The sequence below is a fragment of the Humulus lupulus genome, chromosome 3 (assembly GCF_963169125.1).
Source record: "Humulus lupulus chromosome 3, drHumLupu1.1, whole genome shotgun sequence".
Classification (NCBI taxonomy): Eukaryota; Viridiplantae; Streptophyta; class Magnoliopsida; order Rosales; family Cannabaceae; genus Humulus; species Humulus lupulus.
Window position 1 is genome coordinate 273,243,455 of NC_084795.1, and position 17,746 is coordinate 273,261,200.

The 17,746-nt window shown below is 34.5% G+C and overlaps 1 protein-coding gene across 6 annotated transcripts; it reads left to right on the top strand.

The window, feature by feature from the left end:
• Positions 1 to 150: 150 nt before the first annotated feature.
• Positions 151 to 17,746, top strand: LOC133824282 (uncharacterized). 6 transcript variants are annotated; one of them, XM_062257155.1, is made up of 12 exons: positions 151 to 1,316; positions 1,904 to 1,974; positions 2,083 to 5,159; positions 5,244 to 5,349; positions 5,441 to 6,083; positions 6,204 to 6,508; positions 6,597 to 7,028; positions 7,111 to 7,920; positions 8,004 to 8,290; positions 8,378 to 8,551; positions 8,643 to 8,829; positions 13,414 to 15,182. In XM_062257155.1, exons 3-5 carry the CDS (start codon positions 4,882 to 4,884, stop codon positions 6,080 to 6,082), a joined length of 1,026 nt encoding a protein of 341 aa, XP_062113139.1. In that variant the 5' UTR covers positions 151 to 1,316; positions 1,904 to 1,974; positions 2,083 to 4,881; the 3' UTR covers position 6,083; positions 6,204 to 6,508; positions 6,597 to 7,028; positions 7,111 to 7,920; positions 8,004 to 8,290; positions 8,378 to 8,551; positions 8,643 to 8,829; positions 13,414 to 15,182. The 6 variants fall into 6 exon arrangements, 5 of the variants coding, with proteins under 5 accessions (XP_062113139.1, XP_062113141.1, XP_062113138.1 ...); XM_062257157.1 differs by lacking the exon at positions 13,414 to 15,182 and adding an exon at positions 17,508 to 17,746 and having other exon boundaries at positions 1,904 to 5,159; XM_062257154.1 differs by having other exon boundaries at positions 1,904 to 5,159.

The following is a 17,746-nucleotide window of genomic DNA, read 5'->3' on the forward strand; positions in this document are numbered from 1 at the left end:
CACAATATTCTCTGATGACAAACATCATCTTAGTCATTCCATGCACCATAGTCACTTCACACATATCTATAGTCAAAATATCTCCTCCCTCTTTCTTTTTGTATCATCAATCTTTCTCTTTTTCCATAAATAGACTCACTAAATATAAAAGCAAAATTATAAAGGCAACAAATACAGAACAAAATCACAAATCAAAAATATATCTCGCCCAGCCCAACTAGGTGAAAATATGAAAAACTTCATAAGAGGAGCCATAGCGCATGACCCACCAATAAAAAGTAAAACTAATAGTCAAACAAAAAATCACTCTCAAAATCCACCTTGAAAATTAATCACTCAAATGCAAGCATCTAAATCTAATGGAAATTACAACATTTAACTTCCAATTTAATTTTTTTCATTTTCTAAATCTATATTCTTTCTCCTTCACAAGAAAAATTACAATAAAAATTGAGAGAGCCTTACTTTTACCTGTCACAAAGATGTTGATATATAAAACAACTACAACATATATATATATATGACAATTTTTTTATAGGAGTTTCACTTTACACTTTATTGGTGGGACTCTCAGTGTTTCTCGACCCGTGAATAGTTTTCGGCGTGATTTTTTTTATGACCGTGTATATTGTAGCTATTTAAAGCATTCTGCAAATTTTCATAAAATTTTGAATAGCTTACAGTACAAAAAACTAGGTTCAAACACGTTGTTTTCCACGCGCATAAAAAATATTAGTCATGCGTGCAACAACATGTTTGAACTTAGTTTTCGGTACTGTAAACTATTCGGAATTTTCTAAAATGAGAATTCTCCTATAGGGGCTTTACTTTAAGCCCTACTGGTGGGGCTCTTCAGTGTTCTCGACTCGTGAATAGTTTTCAGCACGATTTTTTTTTATGACCGTGTATATTGTAGCTGTTTAGAGCATCCTGCAAATTTTTAGAAAATTCACTACAACAAATTTGATATACAATGACTCCCTACAATGTCTTACACCAATGGTGTCAGACATTAAAACTTATCAGGGGTTTTAAATGTCTGATGGTGTAAGACATTGAAAGTGTATATTAATGGCTACAATTAGAAGACATTAAAAATGGTGGAAGACGTTGGAAATAGGCTGGGGTAGTGATTATGGGTACATCCAACGTCTCCCACTGGAAGACGTGGGACACGTGGCACGTCTCCCAGTGGGAGACGTTGGATGTGCTCCCTTCATATATCACCAAATAATCTTTGTCTTCCTCATATCACCAACCCGAGAGCATGCAAACCAGAGGAGAGAAATTGGGGCTGCGTTTTTTAGGGTTCTAAGGTAAGTTTTTATTTTATTTTATTGATTTTTAGTTAATTATTTTGCAAATAAATCATAGGTTTTGCATTAGGATGAGTAATATACATGATTTTGTGTTAGTTTTACATTTTTATGCATTTTTTTATATACATTGTAGGATTTTGTGGTTTTTCCATGGAAGTTTTTAGGGATTAATGATTTTTTAGTTTTTTTTTTTAATTTAACCTATCACATTGTATAGATTTCATTAGAGTATATATGTTCATGATTTTTTAAAATTTTTATCATTTTTTATTTCGAAAGTTAGATATATTTTTGTATATTTGAATTTTTTTTTTTAAATTGTAACTATTTTGTTATATATATATAGTTATGTTAAAATAAATTTATTAAATAATTTATAAAATATAAATATATGAAATTTTTTATGTTTTTGTTTATTATTAAGTTTTTAGGTTATGAAATTTTATATTGATTTTTTGTTGAGGTTATAATTAGTGGCACATTGAGATTTTTTTTATTTGTTTACCAATATCATTTACTATTATTAGATATTTAGTGATATTTGTTTAGTAATTTTTAACATATTAATTAATTTAATTTCATAGGTTGTGATTTTTGTGGTGAGATTTTAGAGAGTATTTTGCATCAAAATTCCTATATCAATCACACATTTGAGGTAATTAAGTTTCTAAAATTACAATAATACATTATATATTGCTAGATATTTAATGATGTTTTATTTATTATTTATTAATTTAATTTTATTGGTTTGTGGATTTAATAGCGAATTTGATTACTAAGTGAAGTAATTTTGCTAGCTTTTGGATTAAAGATTGCAAGAGGTACATATATATTCTCTTACATCTACTTTTAATATTATTAAACAAATGTTAGAGGAGTTTGAATATCTTAAATATTCATCCATAGTGAAGTAGGTTCTAAGATTAAAATTGTGTGCTGCGGTGATAACAAAAGGTTGAGAACTTGTGTGTATTAGTGAAGTAAGTTCTGAGAAATTTGACTGTGTGCTGCGGAGCTATAAGGAAGAAACTTATTTTATGTTGTTTGAATTGTTTGTTTTGCTATTCACATGCAGATGGTTAGGTCACTATTATAGGGGAAATGCTGCCCGATTTTATCTAGGATAATAAACAATTAGTTTTATATAGACATTCTATAAGGAAGAAACTTATTGTATGTTGTTTGAATTGTTTGTTTTGATATTCACATGCAGATGGTTAAGTCACTATTATAGGGGAAATGCTGCTCGATTTTATCTAGGATAATAAACAATTAGTTTTATATAGACATTCAACTTTATCACGTGCTTATTTAGTGTTGTTTCTTTTCTTTTTCATAGACATAGGAGAATATATGGATAAACAATGGATGTCGGCGAATAGGTTATCTGCGGAATATAGGAACGGGGTCGATTTGTTCTTAAGATTTTGTTCGGAAAATGTGAGAGACCCAAATTTTACTTATTGTCCATGTCTTAAGTGTGGAAATGTTAAAAAGATGGATCTTAAAAAGATTAAAGAACACTTATATTTCAATGGGATCGACAAGAGTTACACAATTTGGTATTACCATGGGGAGATAGCTCTGATTGCTCCAACTCTGCTAAGTAGACCAAAAGGAGTGAGGAGGAATATAGTGGAGGAGAATTGGGATCCATTAGATGAAATGATTGACGACACACATCATGGATCAGAAGTAGACCCAAATAAGTTTGAGACACTCCTTAATGATGCCGAGAAACCAATTTACCCTGGTTGTACAAGATTTACAAAATTATCTGCGCTTCTTAGGTTGTACAATCTAAAAGCTAAACATGGCTGGAGTGATAAAATCATTACTGAATTATTTGGTTTTTTGAAGGAGTTATTGCCTGAAGATAATGAAATTCCAATTTCATTTTATGAGGCAAAGAAGACGTTATGCTCATTAGGCATGCAGTATGAAAAAATTCATGCATGTCCTAATGATTGCATATTATATTGAAATAGTTTTGCAAACGCAAAATCGTGTCCTACTTGTAGCGAGTCACGATGACAAAAGAAAAGAAATGGTGACGATGTCAAGGAAGGAGTCCTGCCAAAGTTTTGTGGTACCTTCCGCCAATTCCTCGTTTCATCCGATTGTTTAGAAATGCCGAACATGCTAAAAGTTTGTCGTGGCATGCTAATGAAAGAATAAAGGATGGTAAATTAAGACATCCAGCTGACACCCTTGCTTGGAAGAGAGTTGATTTGAAGTGGCCTTCTTTTGGAAATGAATCTCGTAATATTCGTCTAGGTCTTTCGACTGACGGGCTTAATCCACATGCATCCCTTAGCAGTAAGTACAGTTGTTGGCCTGTTATGCTTGTTATTTACAATCTATCCCCATGGTTGTGTATGAAGAGAAAGTTTACGATTTTGACCTTGTTGATATCAGGACCTAAACAACCTGGTATGATATTGACGTCTATCTAGCTCCTCTTATAGATGACTTGAAAACTTTGTGGGATGAAGGGGTTAAGTTTTATGATGCGTATAGGCAGGAAGAATTTAATCTTAGAGCGGTCTTATTGTGGACAATTAATGACTTTCCTGCTTATGGAAATTTATCTGGGTTTAGTGTGAAAGGATATAAAGCTTGCCCCGTTTGTCAAGAAAAAACATGTTCTGAATACTTGAAACACTCTCAGAAAATATGTTATATGGGACATAGGAAGTTCTTGCCTAATACGCATAAACTTCGGACTTGGAAGAAGACATTCAATGGTAAGCAAGAGTTTGAAGAGGCTCCTGAGCCATTGAATGGGATCCAAGTACTTGAGAAGATGTCTAAAATTGTGTTCAAGTTAGGGAAGCCCAAAGTTTGTACACCTACAAAGATGAAACGTAGTCGCAAGGCCAAGGTTGTGGAGGAGCCAAAAGGGTGTTATAAAAAGAAATCTGTTTTCTTCGAACTTGAATATTGGCATTTCTTACTTATACGTCATAATTTAGATGTTATGCACATAGAGAAAAATGTATGTGATAGTTTGATTGGCACTTTGTTAAATATTCCTGGGAAAACTAAGGATGAAATTAAGGCTAGACAAGACTTGGTTGCAATGGGTATAAGGGATGAATTAACTCCAAAACCAGATAAGTGACGAACATATTTACATCCTGCAGCTTACACTCTTACTAAAGAGGAAAGAATGGAAATTTGCAGATGTTTGTTTAATATAAAAGTTCCAAACGGATATTCCTCAAATATAAGGTCATTGGTAGACATGAAAAGTTGTATTCTGACTGGCATGAAATCTCACGATTGTCATATTCTAATGCAACATTTGCTACCAGTGGCCATTCGATCTGTGTTGCCTAGGAGAGTTCGAGATGTAATCACAAGGTTATGCTTGTTTTTCAAGTCATTGTGTTGTAAGGTGATTGATCCGCTAAAGTTACCTAAGTTAAGAGATGAAATTGTTGAGGTATTGTGTGAGTTGGAGAAATATTTCCCGCCGGCATTTTTTGATATAATGATCCATTTGACAATTCACTTGGTTAGAGAACTAAGATATTGTGGTCCAGTTTATTTAAGATGAATGTATCCATTTGAGCGATATATGAAGATTCTTAAGGGGTATGTTAGGAATAGAAGTCGGCCGGAAGGATGCATCATCGAATGCTATATTGCAGAAGAGGCAGTTGAATTTTGTTCTGAATACATGACTTGTGTACAGAAAATTGGGTTAAATGATGTTGAAAATGTTGAGATTCAGAGTCTTCGTGGTAGCGTTGTATGCACAGTAAGTCGAGATCTTCTAGATGAAGCGCATCGTCTTGTGTTGCAGAATATAAATGAAATTCAACCTTATATCGAGTGAGTTATATTCATATAATACATTAAGTTTAAGTTGTGTAATTTCATATATTCAATTGTTTAATAGCATATTTATAATTGAAGGGAACATTTTAATTGGATAAAGACCAAATTTCCATCCAAGTCAAGGAACTCAAAATGGTTACAAGACGAACATTATCGAACTTTTAGTAGTTGGATTAAACAAAAGGTAAATTGTGTTGATTATTGAAAGATGTCATTAATTAGTACTTAATTACAAGATGACATTTTTGGTTGTTTTTGGTATGTTGATTTGATAGGTTATGTCAGAATTACAAAACACATCAAATAATGTTTCAGACATTGTTAAGTGGATTTCTCGAGGACCTTTGGTTAATGTCATCAAGTTTTCATCATACATGATTAACGGTACTCTATTTAACACTAGGGAGCGCAATAACAACAGAAACACACAAAACAGTGGTGTTAGCCTTGTTGCTAAAACTGTGCAAGTCTCTAGTGCAAAAGATAAAAATCCAGTTCAATGTGATATGACTTTTTATGGAGTAGTTAATGAAATTTGGGAGTTAGATTATGTCACAACTCGAGTACATGTTTTCTTTTGTGATTGGGTGAAAAGTGACAGCGGCATAATATATGAAGATTTTGGTTTCATATTATTTAATCTAAATCGAATTGGGCACAAATCTGATCGAATTATATTAGCTTCACAAGCGAAACAAGTATTTTATGTGAATGATCCTTCAGACAACCAATGGTCAATTGTTCTTCCAACACAAACAAGAGAATGGAACATTAAAGATGGTGATTTACATGATATACCTCTCGAAGAAGAACTTGTCACATTCACCGCAATAGAAGATAATGACGAAGTTGATGATGATTGTATTTGTTTCCGTGAAAACGGTGAAGGATTATGGGTTGATGAAAATGGGTCTTGAGGTACCATTTAATAGGTTTCATATGTTTATGATATGTGAAATTCTTAGTTTCATCAATTTGTTTCATCTTTTGATTATGAGTGTCCAAAATTGTTATAATAATGATATTTATGTTTCACAGATGGAGGCTGATCCTTTTGGTGGTAGTTCTGATGAGGGGGAGCAACGCCCTCATTCTCAGTCAGTGGAACAAGAAAATAAATCTGTGAGAGGACGTACATGGATGTCTAGAAACACCAAAAAAAAAAGAGTGAAGGACATCTTACTCCTGTTGAATACAATGAGTATGGTCAACTAGTGGGTGAATCTAGAAGTAATGTTTCATCACAGCTTGGATCAGTTGTTCGAGCAACTGTGTCCATCAACATTAACAGTTGGAAAGATGTTAGTGTGGTGGATAAAAATAAAATATGGGACACAATGAAGGTATATTTTTATTAATTATATTTCATTTAATGTTTTTAAAATATATATTGTTTTGATAATATGCTTCTTATTACTTTCAAACTTGCAGAAAACTTATGATTTGGACCCCAAACAAAAGCAACAGATGTTGAAGGATGCGGGAAAGTACTTCTGAAATTGGAAGACTAATCTTACAAGGGTACACGTTTATGACGCTTTGAAAAAATACCCAAATGAGTTCCCGCCAGCTTTGCCATTTGGATTTGAGAATGTCATAACTCCGGATGAATGGTTAAAGTTTGTGAACTCAAAATTAACTCCCAAGTGGCAAAGAAAGAGAGAGGAGATGCAAAATTATCGAGTACTGAATAAATACAATCATAACCTCTCTAGAGGAGGCTATGTGCGTATTGAAGAGATGTTAATGGAACAAAGCGGGAAAAGTCTGACTGAACTTGATAGGGCAGACTTATGGAGCATGGGTCGTCGAAATGCAAAAGGAGAGCTCATTGGAGAGGCCTCTGAGATTCAAAAAAATATTGTAAGTGCTCATATTTAATAATGTTGATATATCAAATTATTAGCTTATATATATATAACTTTCTGTGAATATTGTTTCACAGGATCATTACCGGCAACTCCAAGCTGAGGGTAAATGGGCACCTGATGGCCCTGATGATGTGCTGACGAGGGCGTTGGGCACTCCTGAGCCTCGAGGACGTGTTAGGGCTGGGGGACACGGTGTGTCCCGCTCAGTATACTGGAATACTCCAACACCTACCTCAACGAAAAATAAATCAAAAGCCTCTTCTTCGAATGACGACATTAGAAAGGAATTTGAAGAAAGATTTCGAAAACATGAAGAAGAGCATCGTCCACAAGCACAACGCCTAGAAGAGCGCCTTCAGCAACAAGATGAGCTCTTGAGAAAATTATTGGCCCAACAGAGCGGGTCAGGATCTAACGTTGGAGTCCCACCAGCGCCATCATCATACTTTGTGCCCGACCCACCAGTGCCACCAGCGCAGGCGTCCTACTATACTCCAGACCCAGTAGTGCCTCAAGCAGAACACCACATTCTTGCACTACAACCGCTTTTGCAAGAGATAATTAAACTTTCTTGAATATTCTGAAACCAAATAAATTTCTTTACTGCTTTAACATGATTATTTGTATATAATATGTTTCTTACGCAGGGCCGAGCATGACAATTAGCAATTGGTTCGGTTTCAAACATTGTTGCATCAGGTACACTCATTGAAAGAGAGGCAGGCAACAACTTCCAAGTTATGATTACGAGTGTTCTTAAGCCAACCTGTCCTCTCCCTTTTGCATATCCTGATTTGGACATGTACATAGTTGCTCAGGCCATTGGGACGCCAATAGCGTGGCCTAAGGATTTTGTCATTATATCTGAAGATGTAACTCATGAGGTGATGCCATGTTTTTACATAATTATCTTTACAATTCTATATTTGTTTGCAATTTTTTTAATTGTTGATATAATTGTATACAGACTCCTTCTACAAGTAGGACCAAATCACAACGACCAAGAGCTCCATCAACACAACAACCTCGAGAAAGAAGACGACAACAAACTCATCCAACACAATTGGCCCACACTCCATTGGAACGATTACAGAATATCGTATCTCATTGGGATGATGGCGAGTGTGTCAATCTAGGCATAGAGTCTGAATTTTTTGATCAGGATATGTCTCACTGTTATATATTTAAGGATGACATACTTCAGTTTTCTCGAAAGGAGAAGATTGGACAAGCAGTACTCGTCAGCTACATGAGGTATATATCTCACAAATAAGTTTGTTCATTTAATTTTCTAATTTGATTTATTCATTCATATAACAATTTTTCATATTTTTGTATTAGGTTCATTTACAGATATGTGGTACAACAAGGTCGCTAAAATAAGTTTTTATTTGTCAATCCTAATATCGTCGCCACTCAAGGGAGTTCATTCGACGATCGTGTTCAGAATCTGTTCAGACGTTGCAATGACGTAAAATCAAAAGAACAAGTTATGCTTGTCCCTTGGAACCATGGGTAAGTTTAAAAAGTTGTCATTTTTCCGACCCATATCAATAATTTCTTTGTTTAACATTTGAGCTATAATTTTTTTGTTTTTCTTATACAGTGAACATTGGATGTTGCTTATTTTGGCACCATATGCATATCATGTTTATTGTTGTGAACCGGTGAATTCAGAGCTAAATAACCGTGAGGAGATTGTATCAGTGATCGTCAGCGCTTTCAATCTTTTTTTCTCTATAAATCTTCCTGATGTCGAGATCCTTGATACTCTACGCATTAAGCAACCTCAGGTAAGTAACTTCAGCAGAAATTTTTTAACATTTATAATAATTAAGTAGAATAATATGTATGCATTTTTTAAAAAATTTCAATTTAATAATAAATTACTCATTTTTTTAAATAATTAGTTGTAATGACCCACTACTCTAGATTATTTGGACCATTAACGAAACTATACATAAAATCCTTAAAAGAACTTACATTTGCGAAAATACCATAATTTTATTAAGTAACTTATAAAAATAAGAGTTACTTACAAAGTAAATACCAAAACGGATATGGGATCCCATTGTCTTTAAAACAAAAACATAATTTAAAATAATAAAACATTACATAATTAGTGCGGAAAATACATGTAAAAAGACATAAAACTGAAACTACATCCTCGAATCGAATAACGCTCGGCCCCTTGACTCCATTCACCATCGATACACATCCTCTAAGCGTCACGAACCTTTCCGCCTCTAAAGCTTATTTTCCTGCACATAAAACAAAAAGGAATGAGCCTAATGCCCAGCAAGGAAAATCTAACACATATTCATAAACATAACTTCATAAGAAACATAAAGACTTAACATAATACATATAACATACACTTATTATAATGGCCATTATTACTTGGGGTCCCATAGACTAAACAAGCATATGCCCATGGGATTAGTGGGGTCCTACTAGCTAAGTAGGTCATATGCCCATAACCCATTTGGGGTCTTGTTAGTCATATGGGTCATATGCCCAAGCCTACAAACATATATACATATCATAACACATTTAATAACATAAAACATATAGATAACATAAGCACATAACATATTGATTCTAGCCTATTTTCCTTACCAAAGTTACCGGGATATAATGGACTGATTTGGGACTTTTTGGAACACTCCTAAAACCATAAGAAAGAGTGAGTCTAAAGAAAGGAGATGAAATGAAAGAGATGGAAAGACTAAACCATAAAAAAAACATACTTACCGACTTATATGCTTAAGAACTTGGATTCCCTAACCAAAATAAGAATGAGGTTAGGGGACTGAATAGAAGGTTTTGAGAAAGGAAATAACATGAAATAAATGGAATAGAGTTTCGGTTTTACCTTAAAGATTTGCAAGATCAATCTAACCTCCACCGAAATACTATAGAACTCACTTCCCAAAGTGTTTGATAAGCTTATGATGTTTAAGCTTATAGTTTTTTCCCAAACCAAGTGTTTACACTCTCACACTCACTTAACACTAGCAGCTTCTGAACTTAGAGCAAATGGTGAATAATGGCTGGGTACTAGGTCCTATTTATAGAGTTTGGGAATGAAAGTATCTTGATTTTACTTGAATAAAAATAATGGCTTTTTAGGCGAAAATCATTTGAATAATCGTTCAGCAGAGGCTGAAGACTCGTTCAGAAGATGCTGGACTTATGGAGGAGTTTGAATGGCTGAAAGGAAAAGAATTCAAAAGTATTTGAATTTAGGCTGGAGGAGGCGATATATCGCCTGGACCATTGTTCCCGAGGCGACTGTGCATCGATTCGTGTTTTCTGTATCTACGTGCTGCGATATATCGCCCCCTATAGCTGCGATATATCGGCACTCGCTGAATATTTAAACACAAAATTACACATTTTTAGCTAAGTTTGAATTGAGTAAACAGCCTTGACTAAGCCCTCAACGTACTCAAAGCTGCTGACTGACCCTATAACATTCAAACTTTACTCCTTATTAAATTAAATCCTCAAAAATCTTTAATCCTTAATCACCATTCATAACATGTGCTTAAAATCCTATTGGTTGATGTCTAAACCTTATAATATAATAAATATAACCCTTAATATCAGTCACATTGATCAAACCTTAGGTTATACTTAATATTCTTAAACTATAGATTAAACTTAGAAAATCTATAAGTACTACTATGAGTGTCCAAATAATTCCCGGTCTGAACCAAAAATCCATAGTAAAGATAACACTAAACATACTATAACACTACTAAACAATTAGTTAAGTAAAGTTCTTGGACTCTACATTAGTGTCCACACCAACCGGACAATGTGGCATGTGGATACTACTTAATGAGGATGTTGAAGGATTTGATTGAACATGCGAGTCCCGGGCAATACTTGAGAACGGTATTATTAATTAAAATTTACAAATTATTTTTGAAACTATAAATGTAATCAAATAATTAATTAATATATTTTACTTTATATTTCTTGCAGCTAAAAAGCACATCATATACAGAGTCACAAATTGATGAGTTGCGACAATAATGGGCGACATATATGTTGCCGATAATCCAAAGTTACTGACCTCGTTGATAGGTTTTTTTAAAAAAATTTAACTCTTTCTTCATACACAATGCAATATTTATTCATTTTGAATATTTCTAACAAATATTGTATTTCTTGTATATGTCTAACAAATATATTTTTTTCTTTCAATTTAATTGATTATTAAATTTTTTCAATTTAAATTAATATTATTTCAATTTAATTGATTATTAAAATAATTTCAATTTAAATCAATATTATTTCAATTTAATTAATTATTAAATCAAATTAAAATTTAAATTTATATTAAAATAATTTCAATTTAAATTAATATTATTTCAATTTAATTAATTATTAAATCAAATTAAAATAATATTAATTATAAATTTATTTAATTTATTTTTTTTAAATAAGGGAGACTTTCAATGTCTCCCATAGGGAGAGGTGGGAGACTTCCTACCTCTCCCATTGGGAGACGTGGGAAGTGACTCACCTCTCCCAATGGGAGACGTGGGATGTCTCCTAGGGACTTCCCACGTCTCCCATTGGGAGAGGTGAGTCACTTCCCACGTCTCCCAATGGGAGACGTGGAAAGTCAACGTTTGACTTTCCACCTCTTCCAATGGGAGACGTGGAAGTGAGGCACGTCTCCCAATGGGAGACGTGGGATATATACCTACAATGACCCTAGCAACAACGTCTCCCCAATTGGGAGACATTATAGACTTTCAATGTCTCCCAATTAAAGTCATAAAACATCTATTTTGTTGTAGTGATTCCAAATAGTTTACAGTACTGAAAACTAGGTTCAAACATACTGTTTTCCACGCGCATAAAAAAAATTAGTCACGCGTGCAACATGTTTGAACCTAGTTTTTAGTGTTGTAAACTATTCGGAATTTTCTGAAAATTTGCAGGATGCTCTAAATAGCTACAATATATATACATGGTCATAAAAAAAAATCGCGTCGAAAACTGTTTACGGGTCAAGAAACACTGAGAGTTCCACCGGTAAAGCTTAAAGTGAAGGTAAGAATTGTACTATATATATATATAAGAAAAATCTTCCTAAATGTGATGAACTCTTCTTGATAAAATTACAGTGTTTGTTTGTATCTGATGTGAATTAGATTCACATATAACTTGCTGTTATGATCAATAACAGCTCATAAGAACTAAACATTTAAACATGAATTGGAATTAAAACTTAAACCAGAAAATAAACAAAGAAATGGAACTTAGCTCGAAATTCAAATGGCAGCAAGAATGAATTCTTTATTGATCATCAGCACATTACAATCAGAGTTCTTGGAACTATCTCCTCTCATCCATGATACATTACACCAATTACAAAATCCTCACCTGAGGTACCCTTGATCAGATACACAAGGGACCTGTACAACCCTCCTTTCACTCACAAAAAAGAGAAAATTCTAAAAACAGAGAGAGACAATTCTTAGTGCTGAGATAATCCCCGAGATGGTGTGCTGATGACTATTTATAGACATTGGAGTTAGTTGAGCTGAGAGAATAACTAACTAACCAATTGAATGACTAAAAGAATAAATTGCTGACAGTATCCATAAGTAAAAATTAAAGACTACTAAAAGCTCTTATTATTCCTACCTGAACTGACCGAGAATGAAAGAATTTGTTACATTTTTATCAAACCATAATATGCACTGAGATGTAGTGGTCTGTTTCCATCCATATACGAAAAAACAATAACATGAATCGAAAGGGAAACAATCAAGGATTCGCAAATGCAGAAGCCATTCCATCCAAGTAGCCATGCTTAAGCGCCTCAGAAGCCGTAATTCTTTCTTTTGGATTCAAACACAGCAGTTTCTACGTACCAAAAATTATATATATGTGATCAGAATAACCCAACAGAAAATAAAAATAAAACTTATATTAGTTAAACTTATATTTACCAAGGGAAAAAAAAACTCACAGAAAGAAGATCAACTCCATCTGGTTCAAGATCAAGGAATCGTTTTGACAGGTCCTGCATGCATTACATTTACATATATAATTAATAACATATATATGTTTGGAAGAGAAGAAACAAAGAAGAAAGCTATGGAAGATGGTGAAAATTTTCATTTTATTTACTTTTCGGGAATGCTTTTTATACTTTTTAAGTTTCTCATCCAGTTCAGTCACCCCAGGCATAGTTTCTTTAGTTGGTGTACCCAAAAGCCTGTGTTTACAAATTAAGAGAAATTAACTCAATATTTTTTGCCTAATTGTACACAGAGTAATTTGTACTAAAAAAATATAAAAACAAAAAGGTCTAATTATTTATCATTATACTTGAAAATGCTGGCTAGTTCGTCTTTGTTCTCGAAAAGAGGTTTGAGGATCAACATTTCAGCAAAAATGCAACCAGCAGAGAACACATCAACAGCAGTAGATAACTCAGTGGACCCCAAAAAAAGTTCAGGTGCTTGGTAAGATGGACTTATGTACTGCGTGCACCAAATCAAACAGTTTTGTCAGAAATCGTATATAACATTATTTGAAATAATTAAACCATAATTAATTTCAGCCTAAAACATTTCAATTACCATATCGAGGTTTGTGATCTCTAAATTGACATTTTCATCGTCATTGTCATCGTCACTGTAAGTTATGAGCACATTCTTGGGATTGATATTTCCATGGACAGCTTTGATGGAATGGTAATAAGCAATACCACTAAGAAGTTGGTACACAAGCCTCTACAAACGTACCAATTGAGATTCAAAATTAGTCATAAAAATACGTAATAAATGTAAGGTGGGATTTTGAAAGGGGTTTGTGTTTGGTTTTATGTGCTTGATTTTTGATTTAATGTATGTACTTTGGGTTGGTTTCAATCAATCAAAGCCTGAAAACATAAAACCAAACATAAAGTAGACTAAATCTAAAACTAAGCTCAGCTCAAATCACATATTATCAACTTTGGATTCTGACCTTTATCAACTTTGGATGGCTGGCCCTTACGGGATTATCGTGATGGAATTTTCTGAGATCCACACCATTATACTCAAAACCAAGACGCACAAAATGATCTCCAGGGTTAGCTCCTATATAATTCAAACTGATTTTTCCCCAAATTAATTAATTATATATTATCAGTGGCCGAAAATAAGTGAAAAATTAAAGAAATAAATAAAAATACCTTGCAATATTCTTATGTTTCATGACCAAGTAAAGGGAAACTTGTCGAATTGTGGTAACAGGGACACCAACGTCAATGGGTTCTTCTTGAAGAGTTGATAAGCGATGTGAATGCGATGGTCCAGTAAGAGGAATACCTTCAACTTGTTCATGTCTCAGCATGAGTCTCTTGAAAACAAGTGTTTTACCAGTTTCATTATCCACATACTTGGACACCGGTCGATTGTTCAAACCCAATCCAATCGATAAGTCCAATTGTTTGAACTGCATAATCATCACTAATTGTAATTACTCCAAAGAACCAAAAAAGAGAGAATAATTTACTATTCTAAGATTATTTATATAACCTTTTCTTCGAAATTCATGTTGTAGCCTTATCAATCAAGCTGCCTGAAAATTAACGAAAGAAAATGAATATCTGCTCAAATGTTACTTCATAAGAATGTTGAACAGAGCCTCTTGATTTCCCCCTCTCTTTTTTTTTTACATTTTTCTTTTCTTTCCCGGGAAACAAACAGGGATATAGAGATGAAGTAATGTCTATTAGAAATCCAAGAATGAAAGAAATAAGAAGAGATAGAGAGAGTCAGAGGAGGAGAAATAATGAACGAACAAGAAAGTGATCATCAGAAGTTCTTGCCTTTCTCTCTACGAGTTATTTTCTCGGGAAACAAACAGCAAAGTGAACAAGAACATAATAATAAATTAGATAGAGAAAGAAAGACTCGCCTGAGCTCAGGGAAACGCAATGAAGAATGATGAGAGAGAGAGAGAGTTTGATTTGTTTAAATAAGTCAGTTGAGGCCTTCGCGCCTTTTATCTACATGTCAATCAGAATTTTTTTTTTTTTACATTGAAATTAATTCAAATTTAATTCCCTTTTTATATTTATTTTAAAAAACAATTCTCAGTTATATAGTTAATTAGTTATGAAATAGGAATTTTAACAAGTGTGGAATAGATAGAGGGGTGACTTGAATTTAGAGCCACCATCAATTTTATTTTGTCTAATGATAATCTTATGAACAAATTAGCTACCTTTTTGTTTGAAACTAATCATATATATATATATATATATATATATATATATATAAATGGTATAAGTAACTAAAATATTACTAAAAATTCAAGCATATAAAAATGAGATATATAAACATATTTCAAATCATGTACAAATTAGAGGACTAAAATATAAAACCATAAAATGATAAGTGGATACTCATTTAGTACAACTTTGGTATTTTGTATTCTTGATAATGATCATTAGATACTCTATGTAACGACCCAAATTCGCTAATAAGCCTTGATTAGTGTGCCTAGAGGGCAAAATGGGAATTATGTGTGATTTTAATGATTAAGATGCATGATTATGAGTTAAAGCATGTTATATGACTAATTGAATATTTGAGATGCATGACTATGTGTGTTAGTATGCATATAGGCCCTGATTAGGTTAGAAGGGCATAATCGTAATTTTGGCCATTATGGGCATAACTGCTTTGATATATGTGATAATTATCGAGACCACATTATTATGTGGATATATATGTGATCTGTGACTCGAGACGATCCTAGTGAGCAAAGTAGCGGAAAAGTCATAGCGGGGGTTTATACCCGGCTCGGGGTGAGCTTAGGGGTATAAATGGGAGTCTGGCAGATATATTGGAGTCTATTTTGACATTGAGGAATACCATTGGTGATTAATTAGGTATCGGGAATTAAGCGGGAAATATTAGAGACACTCGAGGAATTAGCGGGAAGTGGGCAAAATGACTAAGATACCCTTAAGTGGGCTAAAGGGGGTTAGAATTAATAGGGAGGGTATAATGGTCATTTGCTTTACAGAAGTTAAATTATACTAAGGCTTTATGTTAGTGGAATTTGTAGAATATCAAAGAAGTCTGAAAAATAAGGAAAAGGAAGGGAAAAGAAAGAGGGAAAAACAGAGAGAGTTTCTCTGAGTCGGTTCAAGCTTTCTTCATCTGTTTCTTGAGGACTTTTTGGAGTAAGGCTCAGAGGAGAGCTGGGGTAACTAAACATCAAGGATCCTGACCTAAGACTGAGGAATTGACAGAGGTTTAGCAAGAGTTCAGCAACACTTGAGGTAAGACTTAGAATTCTTCAATTTCAGTTTCTAGTTTTTGAGTTGTGGTGCTTAAGTTGAAATTGGGTGGAACCTTAGGGAATTCAGACTTAAGGCTGAGGAGGAGCAAGCCAAAGGAGTCTAGAGGCAGTTTGTGGTCGAAATTCTATGAAAGGTATAAGGTCTAAACTCTAAACTTTGATGTTCAGCTGGTTTTTATTGGGTTTTAGAGCTTAGGAGTGGCTATGGTGAATTCTGAGTTTGTGGATGCATGTGCTTGGGTTTTAGGTGTTTGGGGTGCTTGGGATGAGTGGAGTGTGTTCATGAGGTTGTTTTTAAGTTTGGGTAAGTGTTGGAAGAGGTTTGGTTGAGGTTGGTTCGAGAAAATCGCAGAAGTGAAATTTTGGTGCTGGGCTGTCTGTGACTAGCGCTACAGCGCTAGCCTTTGGGCGCTGTAGCGCTAGGCCATAATGCTGAGGGGAATTTGGCTTCTGTCTGTAGCGCTGTAGCGCCCTCCCAAGAGCACTGTAGCGCTACCCTGCCTTCTGAAGGGGATTTTAGGGTTATTTGCAAGGGTTTTTGACCTAAGGTTTGGGGTTTGGTTCCACCACCTTGTTTGGTGGAACTAGGACATCCCGGGGGCTCGGGATTGGCCCCGGGACTAGGTTTTGAACTTGAGGGTTGATGATGACTTTGGCCATGATTGTGTTTAGGTGAGCGCTAGGGCTCGAGGGAGATCGTGCTCAAGGAGTCGAGGGATCAAAGTTATTGAATTGAAAGGTAAGAAAACTGCACCCGGTTATATGATTGTGATGGGACTAAGTGCTCCCGAGAATTGTATCGTGTCAATGTTGGTATCACGCCATGGGACATGTAAAAGCGGCCTAAGAGTGTCGTACATACTATTAGCGCACAGAGCGCAATTTGGCCACTGGGAGCCATGAACACTGGGATAACGGAGGGAGCAGCCTGTGAGCGCTAGCCCTGGTTATCATTTATAAACTGTGCATGTTATGAATTGATATGCTTAGTATGTGGAATACTTAACTATATTGAATGGTTATTTGACTGAGGCTATGTGATGCAATGTGAGATATTGACTTGACTGCTAAATGCTTATGCTATGTTGTTGTTGTGTTTTCTTGCTGGGCCTTGGCTCACGGGTGCTACGTGGTTCAGGTAAAGGCAAGGGCAAGCTGGACCAAGCCTGAGAGGAGAGCTCCGAGGTGAAATGTACATAGCTAGATGTTCGATCACCACGATCGAGGAGTGGACCAGGACAAGGATTACCCAACTGCTTGTCTTTCCTTAGTATGGCTGGTTATTGTATCTGAGTCTCACAACTTTTGTAAATGATCTTTAAACTTGTATTTTTGGGATCCCGTGTAACCAGATAATGTTTCTTAATGAAAAGTGTG